This window comes from Rhynchophorus ferrugineus, unplaced genomic scaffold, assembly GCF_030347505.1.
Source record: "Rhynchophorus ferrugineus isolate W39M unplaced genomic scaffold, kcgeb_rfMv2 rfM11, whole genome shotgun sequence".
Taxonomy (NCBI): Eukaryota; Metazoa; Arthropoda; class Insecta; order Coleoptera; family Curculionidae; genus Rhynchophorus; species Rhynchophorus ferrugineus.
This window is the reverse complement of record NW_027472590.1, coordinates 4,166,596-4,182,267: the sequence shown is the minus strand read 5'-3', so window position 1 is coordinate 4,182,267 and position 15,672 is coordinate 4,166,596. Positions and strand designations below refer to the sequence as shown.

Genomic DNA, 15,672 nt, shown 5'->3' with positions numbered 1-15,672 from the left:
TTATAATTTCATTACCTGTGATGCGGCGAGCCGCAGTCTTCGACGGATGTGCCGCAATGTTAAAATTAAAAACGCGCCGGGACTGTCGTTTAAAACCGGTCTTGATTAATGATGCAGTGGTTGTGACAGTATTTTTTAATATCCTTGTTTTTTAGTATTAAAAATGTTGTTGTACAAGAATTCGACGAGTTTAAATACAAGGTTCTTGAATAGATTCCTTAATATGTCTGACATAATCGTTTAATATAAGAAGAGAAGCCCAAAATAATCACCTGTAGCAGTTATATCTTTTCTATTAAAAAAAAACTTTTAAAAAGGCCAGAAGGCAGAAGGAAGCAAATCTTTTTTTATTGTCAATTATGCCAATTTAGTAAATTAATGCTGACGGACTATTTGCTCAAAATTACAAAGTACATATCAAAATTAGATAGATACTTTGGGCTTAACATCTATGTACCAGTTTTTAATATGCACAGATTTTTCTTTGATTGACTGGAGAACATTGGTGAACTGATGGAGCCTCTATCCAAGTCTAATAACGTTATCGACAGTTTATACTGTTCAGGTTCTTGCATCGGTATATTGTTATTTTGAATGTACTATAAAACATCAACAATACCTCTCAGGAATTAGAATCTTTGTATGATTTTTATATTGCTTTGGCACTTTTTACTGATACTATTTCAATCTTATTTTTGACCAATTTTTGCATTCCGGAAACTTACTGAAACTGTACGACTGAAATTACAGTTTATCGTTCATTCATTCTCCATAAGCTTCATTTACTTCTTTACTATTATATATACGATATTAGATTGTTATTTGATACTATTTATTTTAAGAGGCTTTTTATTATAAAATAATAAAATTTAGTTTTAGTTCGCTTGATGACAGTCTTTGAAACTCCGTCAATAGATCTCCTAACTATTTCTGGGAATGCGTGGGTGGAGTGCAGTAACAATGTTTGTATTTCTCTATATTTTCTTGAAGACGTGTCCAAAATTTTACCCATCGTGAAAAGTTGAAAATTTGAGGTCGAACCATTAACAAAATGTAAATTTTTAGAGAAAATGCAGCAAAAGTATTATTGCTTAAATCCAGCATTACTTCTCTTTTGATTGTTTTAGACATGAAAGGCGGTAATAAGTAATATCATTATAATATTTAGACAATACAATTATATTGTAAAGCGCACGTTTTAACGCAAAATGACGGTCACACAATTAACAAATGACGCGCGTATACCATGTTGCCACTTTACAAAAATAATAATAATGATATCAGTACCTATTTAAGATAAAATTACCCTTTAAAAATAACGGCATTTATTTAGAAAATATCCTATACAATAAGCGATGCCCTAATAATCTGGCCATTTACTCTATACTGTACCAATTTTTAGCTATAAATGTGGAAAAATATAATTATGTAAAACACTGCATCGTTCGAATTTGAATTAACAAAAATATATACAGGCAACAAATTCAGATTTCTTCAGCGTTTTAATGTAACTTAACTCGTAGTTGGATTTATTAAGAAATTGAGCATCTTATTCATGGTCCTTAGAGACTGATTGTCGACATATTCACAATAACTCTTATTCTTTTGAGACATATAACATTATAACATTGTTATGTAATCATTCCCATGTACAACTGATATTTTTTGCAATACAATTGAGAAATATTCAATAACATACTGGTTGTTGTTGCGTAAATTAATGGGTAAACTAAAGAAGAAAAGAAGATCAGAAAAGTAGAAAATATGTAAAGACATATATACGTAAAAAAATTTAATAATAATTACAACTTGCAATTTATTTAATATTCAGTTACTAAATCGAATTTCTGCTTTTGTTGAAAATATCTTTTACTTTGAACAGATTCCCTCCTTAGACCCATTTGCTGATTGAACAAGGCAATTGGAGAGAGATCTACCATCCTGTCTGTTGTGGGGTTGGTTATGTTTTCTTCGAACAGGGATTATGACTTTTGCAACTTAGTTTCTGAGGCGAATCGCCCATTTTCTTGAATTCAATATCTTGTTCATAGTCCTGAGTTTGAGTCTCGAAACTGAGCTGATTGTCGAAACTTTAAAAGTTATTCTTATTCTTTTCGAGGACGGTTCCAATTTAGATATGATTTAAAAGGCGTCAAACAAAATGCCCGCATCGATCTAAGAGGAGCGAAAAGTAGCCGCATAGAAAATGTATTCCGCACAATGTACGTCGAGAGGAGGCTATCGTGAGCTAAACAACGGGCAAGCGGCGTGAAGATAACTACATTTCCAAGGCGGCCCCCGACGAAAACTAAAAGACGAATCGGCGAAGAAATCTCGACGGCGTAAATTTAATCCGGGCGTCCGTGTATTTGCGGATTTTCAAGTAGTGTTTAGGTATTCCCATTGGGTCGCGCCGCTCCCTATCTCATCAAAACGAGAGGGCTCGCCTTACACGGGGGATAACGAAGCGGCTATAAAACCTCCTTTGATAATGGAAGCGGGATTAGTTTCTAATTTCGTTACCTGTACCGGTGGTAGACCGGCGCGGCGGTAAAACGTACCGATATATTTTCCTTGCGTCGAAGAATTCCGAATAGAAAATTAGCTCGGGCAAATAAATATTGCAAATACGTCGCTGAAATTTAGGGGTAAACAATCTCGTCTCGTAATTTTAAAGCTTCATTCATAGAAACCGTCGCACAATCTGTTGGCCGGCACTAATCTACAAAATCAGCAAATCGCTACTGGGGAGTCTTTTTTCCTCGAAAGAAAATTTAGAGTCTTTCAAGAAAGGGCATTGTCAACATTTAAACTTATTAGGCTGCAATTCCTCAGCGTCTTGGAACCATTCCTGCATCTGATTTTCACTGATAGTATATCAAAATTAAAAGAAACAGTACTTGTAACTTTTGCCGACAACTCAGTTATTCTGACAAACGGTATATATCTGTCTAAAGCGAGCTACAACTGTCAACAAGATCTACAAATGGACTAGATATTGGAAAATACAACTTAATAGCTCCGAATCTGTCTATGTTAATTTTGCGTTGCGGCAAAATGACAAAAACCTAATTGTACCACTTGACGAATGTCTGATTCCTCAAGCAACATCATGTCAGATAAAAAGCAAAATAGATTAGACTCAAAGTCAAGCAACCGTACTAGATGGTCGGAAGATACCCTCAACTTGACCTAAAATCAATCGGGTACAAATATGTGTTTGCACTAAAACATCAAATCAATTAGTAATCCAGGTCTGCCAAAATAAAGTTCTAGGATTAATCACTAATGCCTATCGTTACGTAATCAACAAAGAGAGCTACACGATGACCTACACATCAAATGGATTTACGAAGTTACTGAAGAGTTCGCCTCAAAACATGAAATTAGGTTACTAAATCACAACTTGGTATATTGGGGAGGACTATATCCTACAATGATTAAAAATTCGTTAAAAAGATTTTTTTTATTAATGTAACAGGTCAATTGAAAAGTCCCCGGCCTACCATAGTAACAGTAACACATTTTTTTTGGCAGAATTAGTTTCTTCTATTCAACATAACTCCCTTCAAGAGTGATACACTGATTATAGCCACCTCCAACTTTTCGATGCCATTTTGTAGTACGATTTGCCCCTTGCTTGCGACGAAAATTTCTTCCCAGCGAGCATTCTTTTGAGATCTGAGAACAGGAAATAGTCGCTGGGGGCGAGACTTTGAGAATACGGTGGATGAGGAAGCAATTCGAAGCCCAATTCATGGATTTTTGCCAGAGTTTTCAATGACTTTTGACACGGTGTTGATGGTCCTTCCATTTTCAAGGTAGACAATGAAAATTATTCTATGCACATCCCAAAATACAGACGACATAACCTTGCCAGCCGACTATTGCATTTTCCCACACTTTGGAGCGGGTTCGTCGTGTGCAGTCCACCCGGATGACTGTCGATTGGACTTCGGAATGAAATGATTGAGCCATGTTTCATCCGTTGTCACATACTAATGCAAATAATCATCAACTCGTCGTTGTTTTTGGTCAAACACAGAGCTTTCTCATACCCAAATAATCGTGAACGATATGATGTACACGTTCAATTGATATTTTTAGAGTGTCTGCTATACCATTCAATTTCAATTTACGGTCATTCAAAATCATTTTGTGAATTTTTTTAATGTTTTTGTCGGTAACAAGCTCTTTTGGGCGTCCACTGTGTTCATCGCCTTCGATGCTTATTTCACCATGTCTAAACTTAGCATACCAATCCTTGACGGTTGATTTTCCTGGGGCAATGTCCGGAAACTCAGCATTAAGGCAAATTTTTATTTCAACTGCATTTTTTCCTTTCAAAAAACAATAATTTATAAACACGCGAAATTCCTTTTTATTAATTTTTTTCACTATAACAAAATTTGCTTCAGTCAAAATGCTATAATGCAGAAACCAATGATCCGACAGCTTTCAAATCTATACACGCATCTTTTGAGAGTTAGGGCTAACTAAAAAACATATGGATTTAATTCTAGTAGCGCCGTCTATGTATCAGGCCGGGGACTTTTCAATTGACCTGCTATACGTAATGGAATGATATATTTTGCACAAAAAAAAATTGTTAAATCCAGGAATTCGTTGTATATTCACACTGTAATATATTTAAATGAACTTATATATGACGATATAAAACGACATAATTGGTTGTAATAAGTCGCCGGCGGAAATTGCCGTCGTCCATAGGGAGAGGTCCCGTATCGTTCCCGGGCCGAGTTTGATTTTAATTTAAAATCCCCCGACACGGAAAAAGATAAATCCGCGAGTTTTGTCGCAGCGCCGGTCTACCGCGTTACAGGTAACGACATTATCAACTAATCCCGATTCCATTATCAAAGGAGGTTTTACGGGCGCCTCGTTATCGTCGGGCCCTCCCCTTTGACGAGATAGAGCTCGGCGCAACCCCCCGGAATACCGAAACACTACTTGAAAATCCGCAAACGCGACAACGTCCCGAATTAGATTTGCGCCCGGTCGAGTCTTCTTCCCGATACGTCTTTTAGTTTTCACCGGTGGACGTTTGAAATGCTGTTATCTTCGCGCTACTTTTCCCGTTGTTCCGTGAGGGCGAGGGGTGTGAGGGGATGGCGGCGAGGGGTCGCGCGACCGATAACCCTTTAACGCCACTCCCAAAAGTGCAAAACTTTATTTCCCTCCTGTCGGTTTCCCGAAACCTAAATATCACCGCAGAGGGAACGACATTCAACCGGCAGAGCTTGAATTTCGAAAAAAAATCGGTGTTGTAATTAATTTTCAAGGATATCAATAAGTTCTTTGATGTTTTCTAGTTGATAGAACGACAATATTGGTTGAAAGTAATTTCTAATATTATTAGGTATGAGTTTAATTTGAACGATGTCATTACAAGACCGCTGCAACTTTTTATTAAACCAAGTACCATACAATGGGAATACTATGAATCCCTCTGTGGACTCAGGACTTTTTGCAGATGACAGTGAAGTCTTAGCTATTGGACGAAAATGAATCAGAGTAAATTAGTGCATGTTGATTTCACCAACAAAATAATCAAACAGAAGCCAATATAAATTAACAGGTAGTTTCGTATGGAAATACAGTCAAATATCTTGGCGTGACCCGTGACGAACTCAGAAGAAAAACTCTAACGAAAAAAATAAAATGTATCTAGCTTTGTCAGTATGTAATAAGCTTGGGCTTTACCATCAAGTCTTGAATCGATTGTGATCTTGAGGTGTTCAACTTTGGGGTGGTACCAGCCAAAACATCATGGTACATCCATAATCTTCAGAAGGACCTGAAGGTTATCCAACAACTCCAACAAAGGCTCTCCAGCTCCTAGATAATGATCTAGTTTTATGAATTTACTAGCAAAACTTAGTGCATATTAATAACAGTGACAGTGACTGTTAGGTCCAAGGTATCTATCGTAGAATAAATATTTCATAATTTTGAAACCGCAGCAAATTTTGATAAAAACAAAAAACTTATTAAGAATATCCCTTAAGTATTAGTAAAAATCTGCAGAGAAATAATGTCAGGTTATATTTATTAGTGCAGTTATAAATTAAATTTAAATATATAGGTATTAAACTAACTTCCACATAGTTTTTTTTTCAGAAAAATAATATAAAAATGATATTTTTATTCAATAAATGGATGGTATAAACAAAACCAATATTTAACATTTTTAAATTTATCTCTTTAACATTTTTTGCTCCTATATTTTGAGAAAAAATACTTTTCATCTTATTCTTCAGTTCCTTAACCTGTTTAGATTTCGAAATTTCAAAGTTCAAACCGATGCACATATATATTTCGGCACCTTTTGAACCAAAAAAAAATAACAGAACCCGAGAAAAAGGCGATCTTTTCGGCGATTTTCTGAAGTTTTCAATTATTATTAAAACAAAATATTCAATTAGTCAAGATAAAACTATATGAAATTATAGGGGACTTAAAAAAACGTATCGAGTAAACAAAAATAACAATATTTTGATTCATAGTAGAAGCTTAATTCATGGAATTCATGGTTCATGAAGAATTACCAAAATTAATTTCTGATGATGAGTATAAACATGGAGAGGTCTTTGCTGCAATGTACCTTCCTTGATTTGAAAAATAATGTGAAGCAACCTTTTATGCCTAGTTGAGACACTAATAGATAATGTTATAGTACCCTCTTCTAAAATTAACTAACGTATACTAAGAAATAAACTAACTAAGAAATATATTAAAATAATGTTTGTACTTTTCAGCATTTTAGCACAGTTAAATTTACCTTTCTCTGTATAGCACCTTGTCAATGCTCCTGTCATTTTATGCAGTAATATTCATAGATTAGCTAGATTCAAAACATCCGAAATGAATATTTGATTGTTGCACTACAAGAAACACGAGTAAAAGTTAGAGACATAAAATATTTACTTAAATAGTGTAACGAACAGCTCCGTAGGGACGTTAGATAGATAAGAAGTCAGGAAAATATGTATCAGTGATGGGAAGTCGTGAAAAATTCCCAACCGGGGACCTCATATTTCAGCGTAAATTAAAATATAGAGTCATCTCCCGGCTCTAATCTGATTTCAGAAATAGATGTGCATGTCCCTGTCATTTATTTTACTAATTTTAGATGTACTGTTTGAGATTTGTTGAAATGGAAATATGCAAATGAAATCTACTTAATCTGACATATTATAGTATGATCTTCAGATTTTTTAACGAATTTGCCAAAATTTTATTAATGTTAAGGGGCTATACTCAAAAAATTTAACCTGTTTTAGAAACCTATGTAGAAGATTCAAATGAAATACATACACATTTTCAGATATAGAATAATATCTTTTATATAAATAAATCTTATCAAGCTGTATAACCCCTTAAACACAATGCATGAATGAACTACACTACAGTACTATACTGTAAAGTTTTTGACGATATTCCTTATGCATGTCATTAATTTTAAGAGGCTATACCTAGAAAAAATATTCAAGTTTTTAAAACCCCTCAAATACATAGCACGGTGGAATACAAGTAATGTCGTAACAACAGTTTGTAAAATTCTTGACGAAAACCTTTACCCTCATAATACCTATTTCGGAATTATATTAAGAGGTTATACCAAAAATAAATCCTGTTTTAGATTGCTTTCTCTAAATTTTCTTGCGATATTCTGACCTTTTAAGTAACCTTTCTTCAGATATAAAACCATATATTTCATGTGTAACTCTGGATAACCTGCAAGCATTTTTCTTGATAAACATCATCCCTTACATTAATTATATATTAATACAATACATGAAGGGACATAAGGATATGAAACCAGGTAATAAAATAATCAAAAGTTAGATTGAAAACATTTTTATTTTCTTAAATAAAGTACATGATAATTCAAAAATTAATAAAAATTTGAATTTTATAGGTTAGGTTTGGAATCAATATTAATTAACATTCATAATAGTAATTACCATTACAGCAAATTTACATCTTAGTATAATATACATTGACGCCATGACCGCATTAGCAAGCAGAAATATCGGCCGACTATGTCTAGGGTAATTTTTTTTGGTTTTGATGATTTCTGATTGCTGACGACGATGTAGTTCTTCACACAGTTGCAAGTAACCTCGCGATTGGCTTATTATATTAGTCTATATGTTAATGATAAGAATTTATACAAAATTTCTGATGATATAGATTAGCTTGTATACATAAAAGCTACTTTATTAATTTAATTTATTTTCATGTGAACTTAAAACAAATTTTTAACAATATGTTCTGGCATTATACTCATCAGCCAAATATATATAATATTTTGATCACAGGGATTCATATTTTTTTACATAAAAATAAATTTTACTCGCACACCTCCTTCCTCGTCATTCATCGAACAAGATATTCCTCGATATTTAACGTTTTTTTACAGTTATACATACTTAACAGTATTATTATTCGACTAATTGACCGTCCACGTAAAGGAAATCCAGGGAACCGAATCGAAAAGACTCATAACCAATAAATAAATAAATTACGAACACACAGCCTTCCATAAAAGAGCCAGAATTTTGTCTCAGTTGTTGGGAATATCTTGTTCTTTCCGTTTTTTTTGTTATTAAAATATATCCCAAAGTCAACATTACTATTTACATTACATTTGCGATATTTTATACCAACTATGGAGATTTAATCGTAATTTAAAATTATATTAGGCTGTCGAAATCATTTTTGAATGTTGTTAATTGACGGTTGATTAAATTAGTTTCTGAGATATGGCATGAAGAACAAAACTAGAAACATTATACACTAGTGTTATAGAAATTAGACCGAATATCAATGTGCAGAATGTGTTGTACGTATAGTGTTACATCAAACTTATACAGGAACAATAATACATAGAATTCAAACGTTGAAAATGTAACACCCGGTATATTTACCTAAATACATACGACGTTTTAGTATCAGTGAAAATCTCGAAAACTATAGCCTAGAATCAGTTATTCTACGATACAGTGTCAGATACTGATACTAAAAAATAAAATCAACACAAATTGTCATGAACAGTAAAAAGCTTAATTTTTTTACATGTACAATTGTTATTTATTTATATAATTTTTTATTACGCGCCTTTCTTATGTACTAAGTATGCATCTAGATCTGTGTGATATAATTTATAAAATGATTGTATTAGTTATGTAAAAAGCACTAGAACTAACATAACCTGTTCAGATCTAGTCAGGGGGTACAAAGCCAAATCAAATCAACCAGGCACTCGTACAGAACGTTATCTATATGGTATTGATTAATTCAAGTTATTTCCTAACTGTATTTGTTCAACAAGCGTGTTAATGAGTCGCCGGTTATTCTATTTTCAAGTAATTGTTGATTCATTGAATAGGCCATTTTAACTTTAAACAACAGCAGATATAAATTGGTCTAAATTAATTACGACTAGGTTATATGTTGCTACGTCAATAATTCGAAATGGTGTAATAACGAGCCTGTAATTAATGTTGGTTTAATATTTATTGTAAGCACTAATTGAATATTTTAAGAATATGCTTTATGGTGGGATTTAGTTTTGACGTAAACAATGATATGATTATTATATAAATTAGCGAGTTTCGTTGTTACTTCGTGTCAAATTATACATTTAAATGTAATTTATTGTGGTATTTAGAACGAGATTTATATATATTATTGATAATTTTGCTTTAATGCTTTAACCAGGCAAACAAACGCCTTTAATCTTAAATGTTGCAATAGAGGTTCGTTATTATCTAGCATGTGTAAGAATGCAGAAATCTAGTAATATTACAGAAATGTTTTTTGTTCTGTTATTCATTTTGGAGTCATACCAATACTCTGAGCTGAGAATACTCTAACAATGAGCTTTAAGGTAGGTCTTTGAAACAGCTTCATTGTCATTTATTGTGTTTAAGATTTACGAAATGTTGTTTGAATGTTTTGAATATTATTGTTATAAAAACAATTGAAATATCAAATTACACGATGCAGCTTATTTGTTGCATTATACGCTTAATTATGTTAAAAGGAAAGTAGTTGATCTTTTATTATTTAAATGTCTGCCATTTTGGGTTACGACATCATTATATGCTTAATTAAAATGAAAATAATTGATCTTCTTCTACTTGCCAAGATCATAGCAAATATTTTCTGGTTTTGGGTTTATTTTTATTTTTAAAAGCCTATAATATCAATCACTATGAAGCAAAATTGATCTGTAATACCTTTACGAAAAAAATAATATATCTAATGTACCCTAGTTAAAGAAACTGATTATTGATGTTGTGTTTCTTTAGTAAAAAAAAAATATTTCTTTAAATTTAGAGAAAAATATCTTATCTTTCATAATTAATGACCAGTAAAGTAAGACGAATCCATAATAGACCTCTTTCTATCAATTACTTCAGTAGTATTTACCATCTTCAGTAAAATTTGACCTATTTAATGAAAATGAGAATAAGTTGTAACAAAATGTGTGATCCCCATTTACTTTTCCCTATCTGCTCTATCTTTTACTATATTATACTATAATATCATGATGGTTCTTTAATAAAAAAAGGGGGAATAACCCATCGTTCATGATTATTTACTACATTCGAGGTTTTAAAAAATTGTTATAGGTAGGGAAAATCGGTTATAACACCAATATCCCGTCAAATATTTACACTTGAACGGCGTACCGTGTCGGTCATATTTCTCAACTGTCTGCTCTTTATCATACAAATAATAAAATGGTCTTTAAGAAACAACAAAGGGCGCATAAAAGTATATTGTGCCATAAAAATTGAAAAGCTCGAAAGGAAAAATAGAGGCGCAGAAATCATTTTTTATACCCCCTGACAGTATCGATCGATAAAACCTAATATATGGTCAAATAAGCTAATAGAGCTCCCATAAGAAAATCCAATCGGGTTATCTGATAATATTTTATGGTTATCTAAGCCTTTCGGACCGCTCTCGGGATATTTCGCCACGTATTGTTCAAGAGGGCGAGCGCCCGCAAAATTATTTATCAAGCAACCTCATCCATCATATGCACCGCGTTGATTTCGCTACACTAACTGCAATTTAAATTTTCGAATAGGTTCTGCGAGAAACTCCGATATCCCTTATTACTCCCGGGGATAAATTAGAATCCATTTAGCAGTAAAATTGTTCATAATTAATAAGGAACTTGGGACCACACCGCCCGAAGCTGTCGAAAGACTTAGAGCGATATTTAGTGCCATTTGAAACTGCAATACCAATAAATTAAATATCGTGTTCCATGTGGACCTGAGTTTTCTAATAAACTCGGAACTCCGTCCGGTTTGCATTCAGTGCAACGACGTATTTTCTGGTTTTATGATTTCCTGTGTTTAATTTTTAATATAATGTTTCAGATAACGTTGAAATCTGATGTTGGTTTGAGAAATTTTATTTGGGTTTTTACACTGCCAACATTAAAAAATATACTGACACAATAATAAGATTGTTCACACTTGTTCTTTTAGAGAGAGAAGCCAGATTCTCAAATACTTGTACGAATATTCCATCAATGTGTGTATACCAAAAGGTAGCGTTCTGGATCCAATATTGTCTTTACTCTACATTAGTGATATCTCCAAATGTGAAGGAGTAACTATAACCATTACTTGCTATTAGTAACACTATTGAAACAACTGTGTATAGGATATAAATAGCTGTCAATAACATTACACAGTGAATTAAAAAATGGCGAATAAAACTGAATTCTACATTTATACATATGTTGATTCTAAAGTAATTGAACATTGGAATACAACAAAATACTTGGGAATGACACAGGCTCTTAAGCCCAAATGGAAAGAACATCTGAAAAATAAACAAGCCGAACGTTATATGAGGCTCAAACAATTTGAAGGCTGCTTGCTTAACACTCCTCAATAAATTCCTATTATATAAAAAAATCGAAGACATGATCCACACTTACCAAAACAAAGTTTTTGCTTTGCAGAATTGTTAATGCTCGATCGTTCGTTAGAAAGGAAGATCTAAGTGTCCCAACGATCAGTCGAGAAGTTAGTACTACAGCTGCCCAGCAGTGGACTTTGAATAGACCCAAACCTTAATACATCTATAAATTTATAAATGATGTGTGAAAACTGTCGCATCTTAAAACTAAATGGAGGGCACTAACAGAAAGTATACCCGCCAAATGCTAATTAATTTTATGTCTGAAATATTACATGTAGGACCATAAAACCTGTTCTTGAATGTTGAGTGAGTTTAATGTTTAACATAAATACAGAATAATTTAAGTTCAACAGTTCTTTTGACGGCGAACATTATGAGAATCAGTATTTTGACTCATACGATGCATTGACGCTAGTATTGTGTACTAACAAGACACAAAAAGCTGATAGAGATTCAAATTTACTCATTGAAGATTACAAAAATGGAACCTATAAGAACCAATTGTTAAAGTAACGTTTTATAGAAAAAAAATATAAATCACTGGTTGCCTGCTCTCTCTGAAAAGGATGGTTTCTTTCGATTCGTTTTATTCTTTTTGGAGATGGATTTCATCAAAACTCGCTAGATCTATAATTGATGACAAAAAGGAGGAAAAAAGTACATTTTCTCAAGTAGTGTTGGAGTTTTGTAAGTAGTAATCCAACTGTAATAAAAAACACACACACTTCAATCAAAACTTTAATATAAACCAAAGTGAATGTTTTTATAATAAAATGGTAAGTTATCTGGGAACTGAGATGTCATAGAACAACATTTTTAACGTATTTCTGTTATGTAAGTTGGAAATATGTTGAGTTGTTTAATTGTTAAGCAATCGTCATCAATAAATCGACACTACAATATAAATAACCTTTTCATTAAAATTGTTACTCTTGATATTAGAATAACTATTATCTGAAAAATTATATTTTTAGAAATAGTGGAGACTTTTTTAGAAGGATGATTGGCACATGGCATATACGGTGATAAAAATAAGAATTTTAATATGACTCTTAAGAGTCCCTCTTGGGAAATATTTAATAATACCAACGCAAAAAAATACTTTAACGTACATTAGCATAGAGTTTATATTCAGTTTGTGAGGTGATGTTTCTTCGGGATGATTAAATATTGAAGTCGAAACGTTTGCTTGTAAAATCTGTCGCATAATGAAGGGGTTTTTGCGGCGGGGAAAGTTCGCCGAAAACACCGAACTAGCGTTCGGCTAAAATAACGTGACGTTTTTAGATAAACTTGCCGGAGAGAGGCGCGTCTCCCACATCCCGACGACAAACACGAGGAAAAAATAACAGAAACCTTGGTTACAAAACGTTCGTATTACGAAAACCTCAAGATCCACATGGAGCGAAGATTTCGCATTGTTTTAAATCGTTCTGAAGTAGTCTACGTTTATTAATATACATGAGCAAGGAATGTACATATATTTAAAATATTCCATGTGTAATATTAAAATTATAATAGACATACACGAAAGTCTTTGGCTCTTCGGTCGTTCTTCCGTTCGGTGTGTTAGGTTAACTTGGTGTCCGTTGCTTCTTGAATCTTCTTTTAATAGGTCAGGATCAGGTAGAGCCATGCTATCAGCATTATTTTGGAGAGGGAGCAAGTTGCTGCTTCGGATGACGATATTGAACCTGAAATAATAAATTTTATTCTGTTATACACGCAATATAGAAAGGTGTTAAAATAGTCAACATTTGGGACTTCTTTGTCACTTATTCAAATTGAAATAGAACCACTGGCTCGAAATATGTACAAAATATAATTTTATTTATTTATTACCAACGAAGATTTTTCTGGATTGGAACTGCAGTTTAACGTGGACTTCGAACAACGATCCTCAGCATCAAGTCTACCGACTGGCGAGTGACCAACTAAGAAATCGTCCCAGAAGATATTCGGTCTTACCCAGCCTGGTTACCGGCGCGACTGGGATAAATTTCCTTGTTGGATTTTGCACTCAAACCTAAGGAGAATCAAAAATGTTAACGACGACGCCCCAGTAAGATTCGAACCCACGACTATCGCAATAGTACGAGGCCCGTCCTGTCGTCTTTAATACTACGCCCACTAAGCCAGCATTATTTTATTAGATCGATAATTTACTCGATAGAATAGGATGGAAAGGAATAGGATATCTCTTTTATGTAGACCTTGAAATACTTTTAAAAAATCTTGTTTAACTAGACGCAGTATTATTTTCCTTATATTATTTGGAATATATAATTGGCTATTCAAAGAAATATCCCACTTTTTCATATTATATATAGTATTTTAATTCAGAAATATTTCAGTTATCATATACGCTATTTGAGAGAAAACATATTTGATGGAGTCACTGGAAATTTTTACTTTTAATAGGATTTTATTATATAATAAATTATTCCCTTCAAAAAACCAAGAAAATATGGAAACTATACTATATAGCAGAAAGAATATTGACCTTATGTCTTTTAGAAACCATTAGTATAGTTTTACTGAATAACAGAAGAATTATTTACCTTATCTAAAATAAATTAGATACCTAGAAGGTCTCAATTGTTTCTACAAAGAATTTATATTAGTTATAAAGTTTTGTTAGAAACTAATTCTACTTTTATACAACTATTCTATTTTTGGCATCTTTTTGTCGGCCGTTTAATTCAATATAAATTCGTTATGATTTACTAAGATTTATAAAATTTGGCGAAAATTACAAAAAATACTTAATATTATCTATAATATAGAAAGTAGATTTCTATTCTATATATCTGTAGTATTTATATATTAGGTCCACCACTAGCAATCCAAATCGAACTTTATAGGCTAATTGGGTTACATTTTCCGTATCAGACAGAATTAGATCTCTTTTTAATTACGATAAAATGGGGAGGAAAAATCCGCTCCATGTTTAGAGAATTCTTGCAAAATATAATTGCCAAAATATTCGACGTAATCTATGACTTGCATTGACTATTTTATTCGACGAAACGCTATATAACTTTGCCTTTTGTAATTGTCTACCAGCTTTTATTTAACAAAAACATTTGTAAACGTGGTGTAATAAAAGATTTTCAATGTATGTATTTTAGTACTGAATTTCATTATGCTCGAGATATATAATCCAATACTGTAATATACTCATTCGAGTTCTTTTAACGACATTAACAAATTATTTTTTTAATTCGCAGGGTACCCTTACATTTGACATCGAAATTGTTAGTTTCGAAAATTTATAAACCAATTTTTGTATACCCTTCAATAGAACTAAAGTTTAAGCATTAGTTCTGAGAAGAATTATGAGTAATTTACAAAAAAGTTTGGGCTTGAAAACATACATGACCAGTGAATAACTCGAAATGCTTCTTTCCACCTTTGAGCTGTTATATATAGCTCTGAGCTCTAGCTCCTTTCCAAAATCATTTCTGGAGTAATAATGTATCTAACAGAGAAAGAAACATTATAATAATAAGATACATACATTGGACTATTGGAGGTGTAATAAGTGCTGTGAAGTTAAAGAAACGAATTTTAAAAACATTTTTGTTTACAACAATAAATCCTCCTCTTCTTCAAACAACCTTCTATAATGTTGATCCATTACTTTTCCAGAGCTGTTGAACTATAAATCAGTTGTTTTTTTTTCTTCTAGAT

The 15,672-nt window shown here is 32.7% G+C and overlaps 1 protein-coding gene across 2 annotated transcripts in view; it reads right to left on the bottom strand.

The window, feature by feature from the left end:
• Nucleotides 1-7,865: 7,865 nt before the first annotated feature.
• The window catches only part of beat-IIIc (beaten path IIIc), a 446,098-nt gene continuing 438,291 nt past the window's right edge, over nt 7,866-15,672 (bottom strand). For both annotated transcript variants that reach the window (XM_076418187.1, XM_076418186.1), the window contains one exon: nt 7,866-13,673. In XM_076418187.1, the coding sequence (XP_076274302.1) occupies nt 13,588-13,673 (86 nt within the window). In that variant the 3' untranslated portion in view covers nt 7,866-13,587. The remainder of the gene's footprint in view (nt 13,674-15,672) is intronic.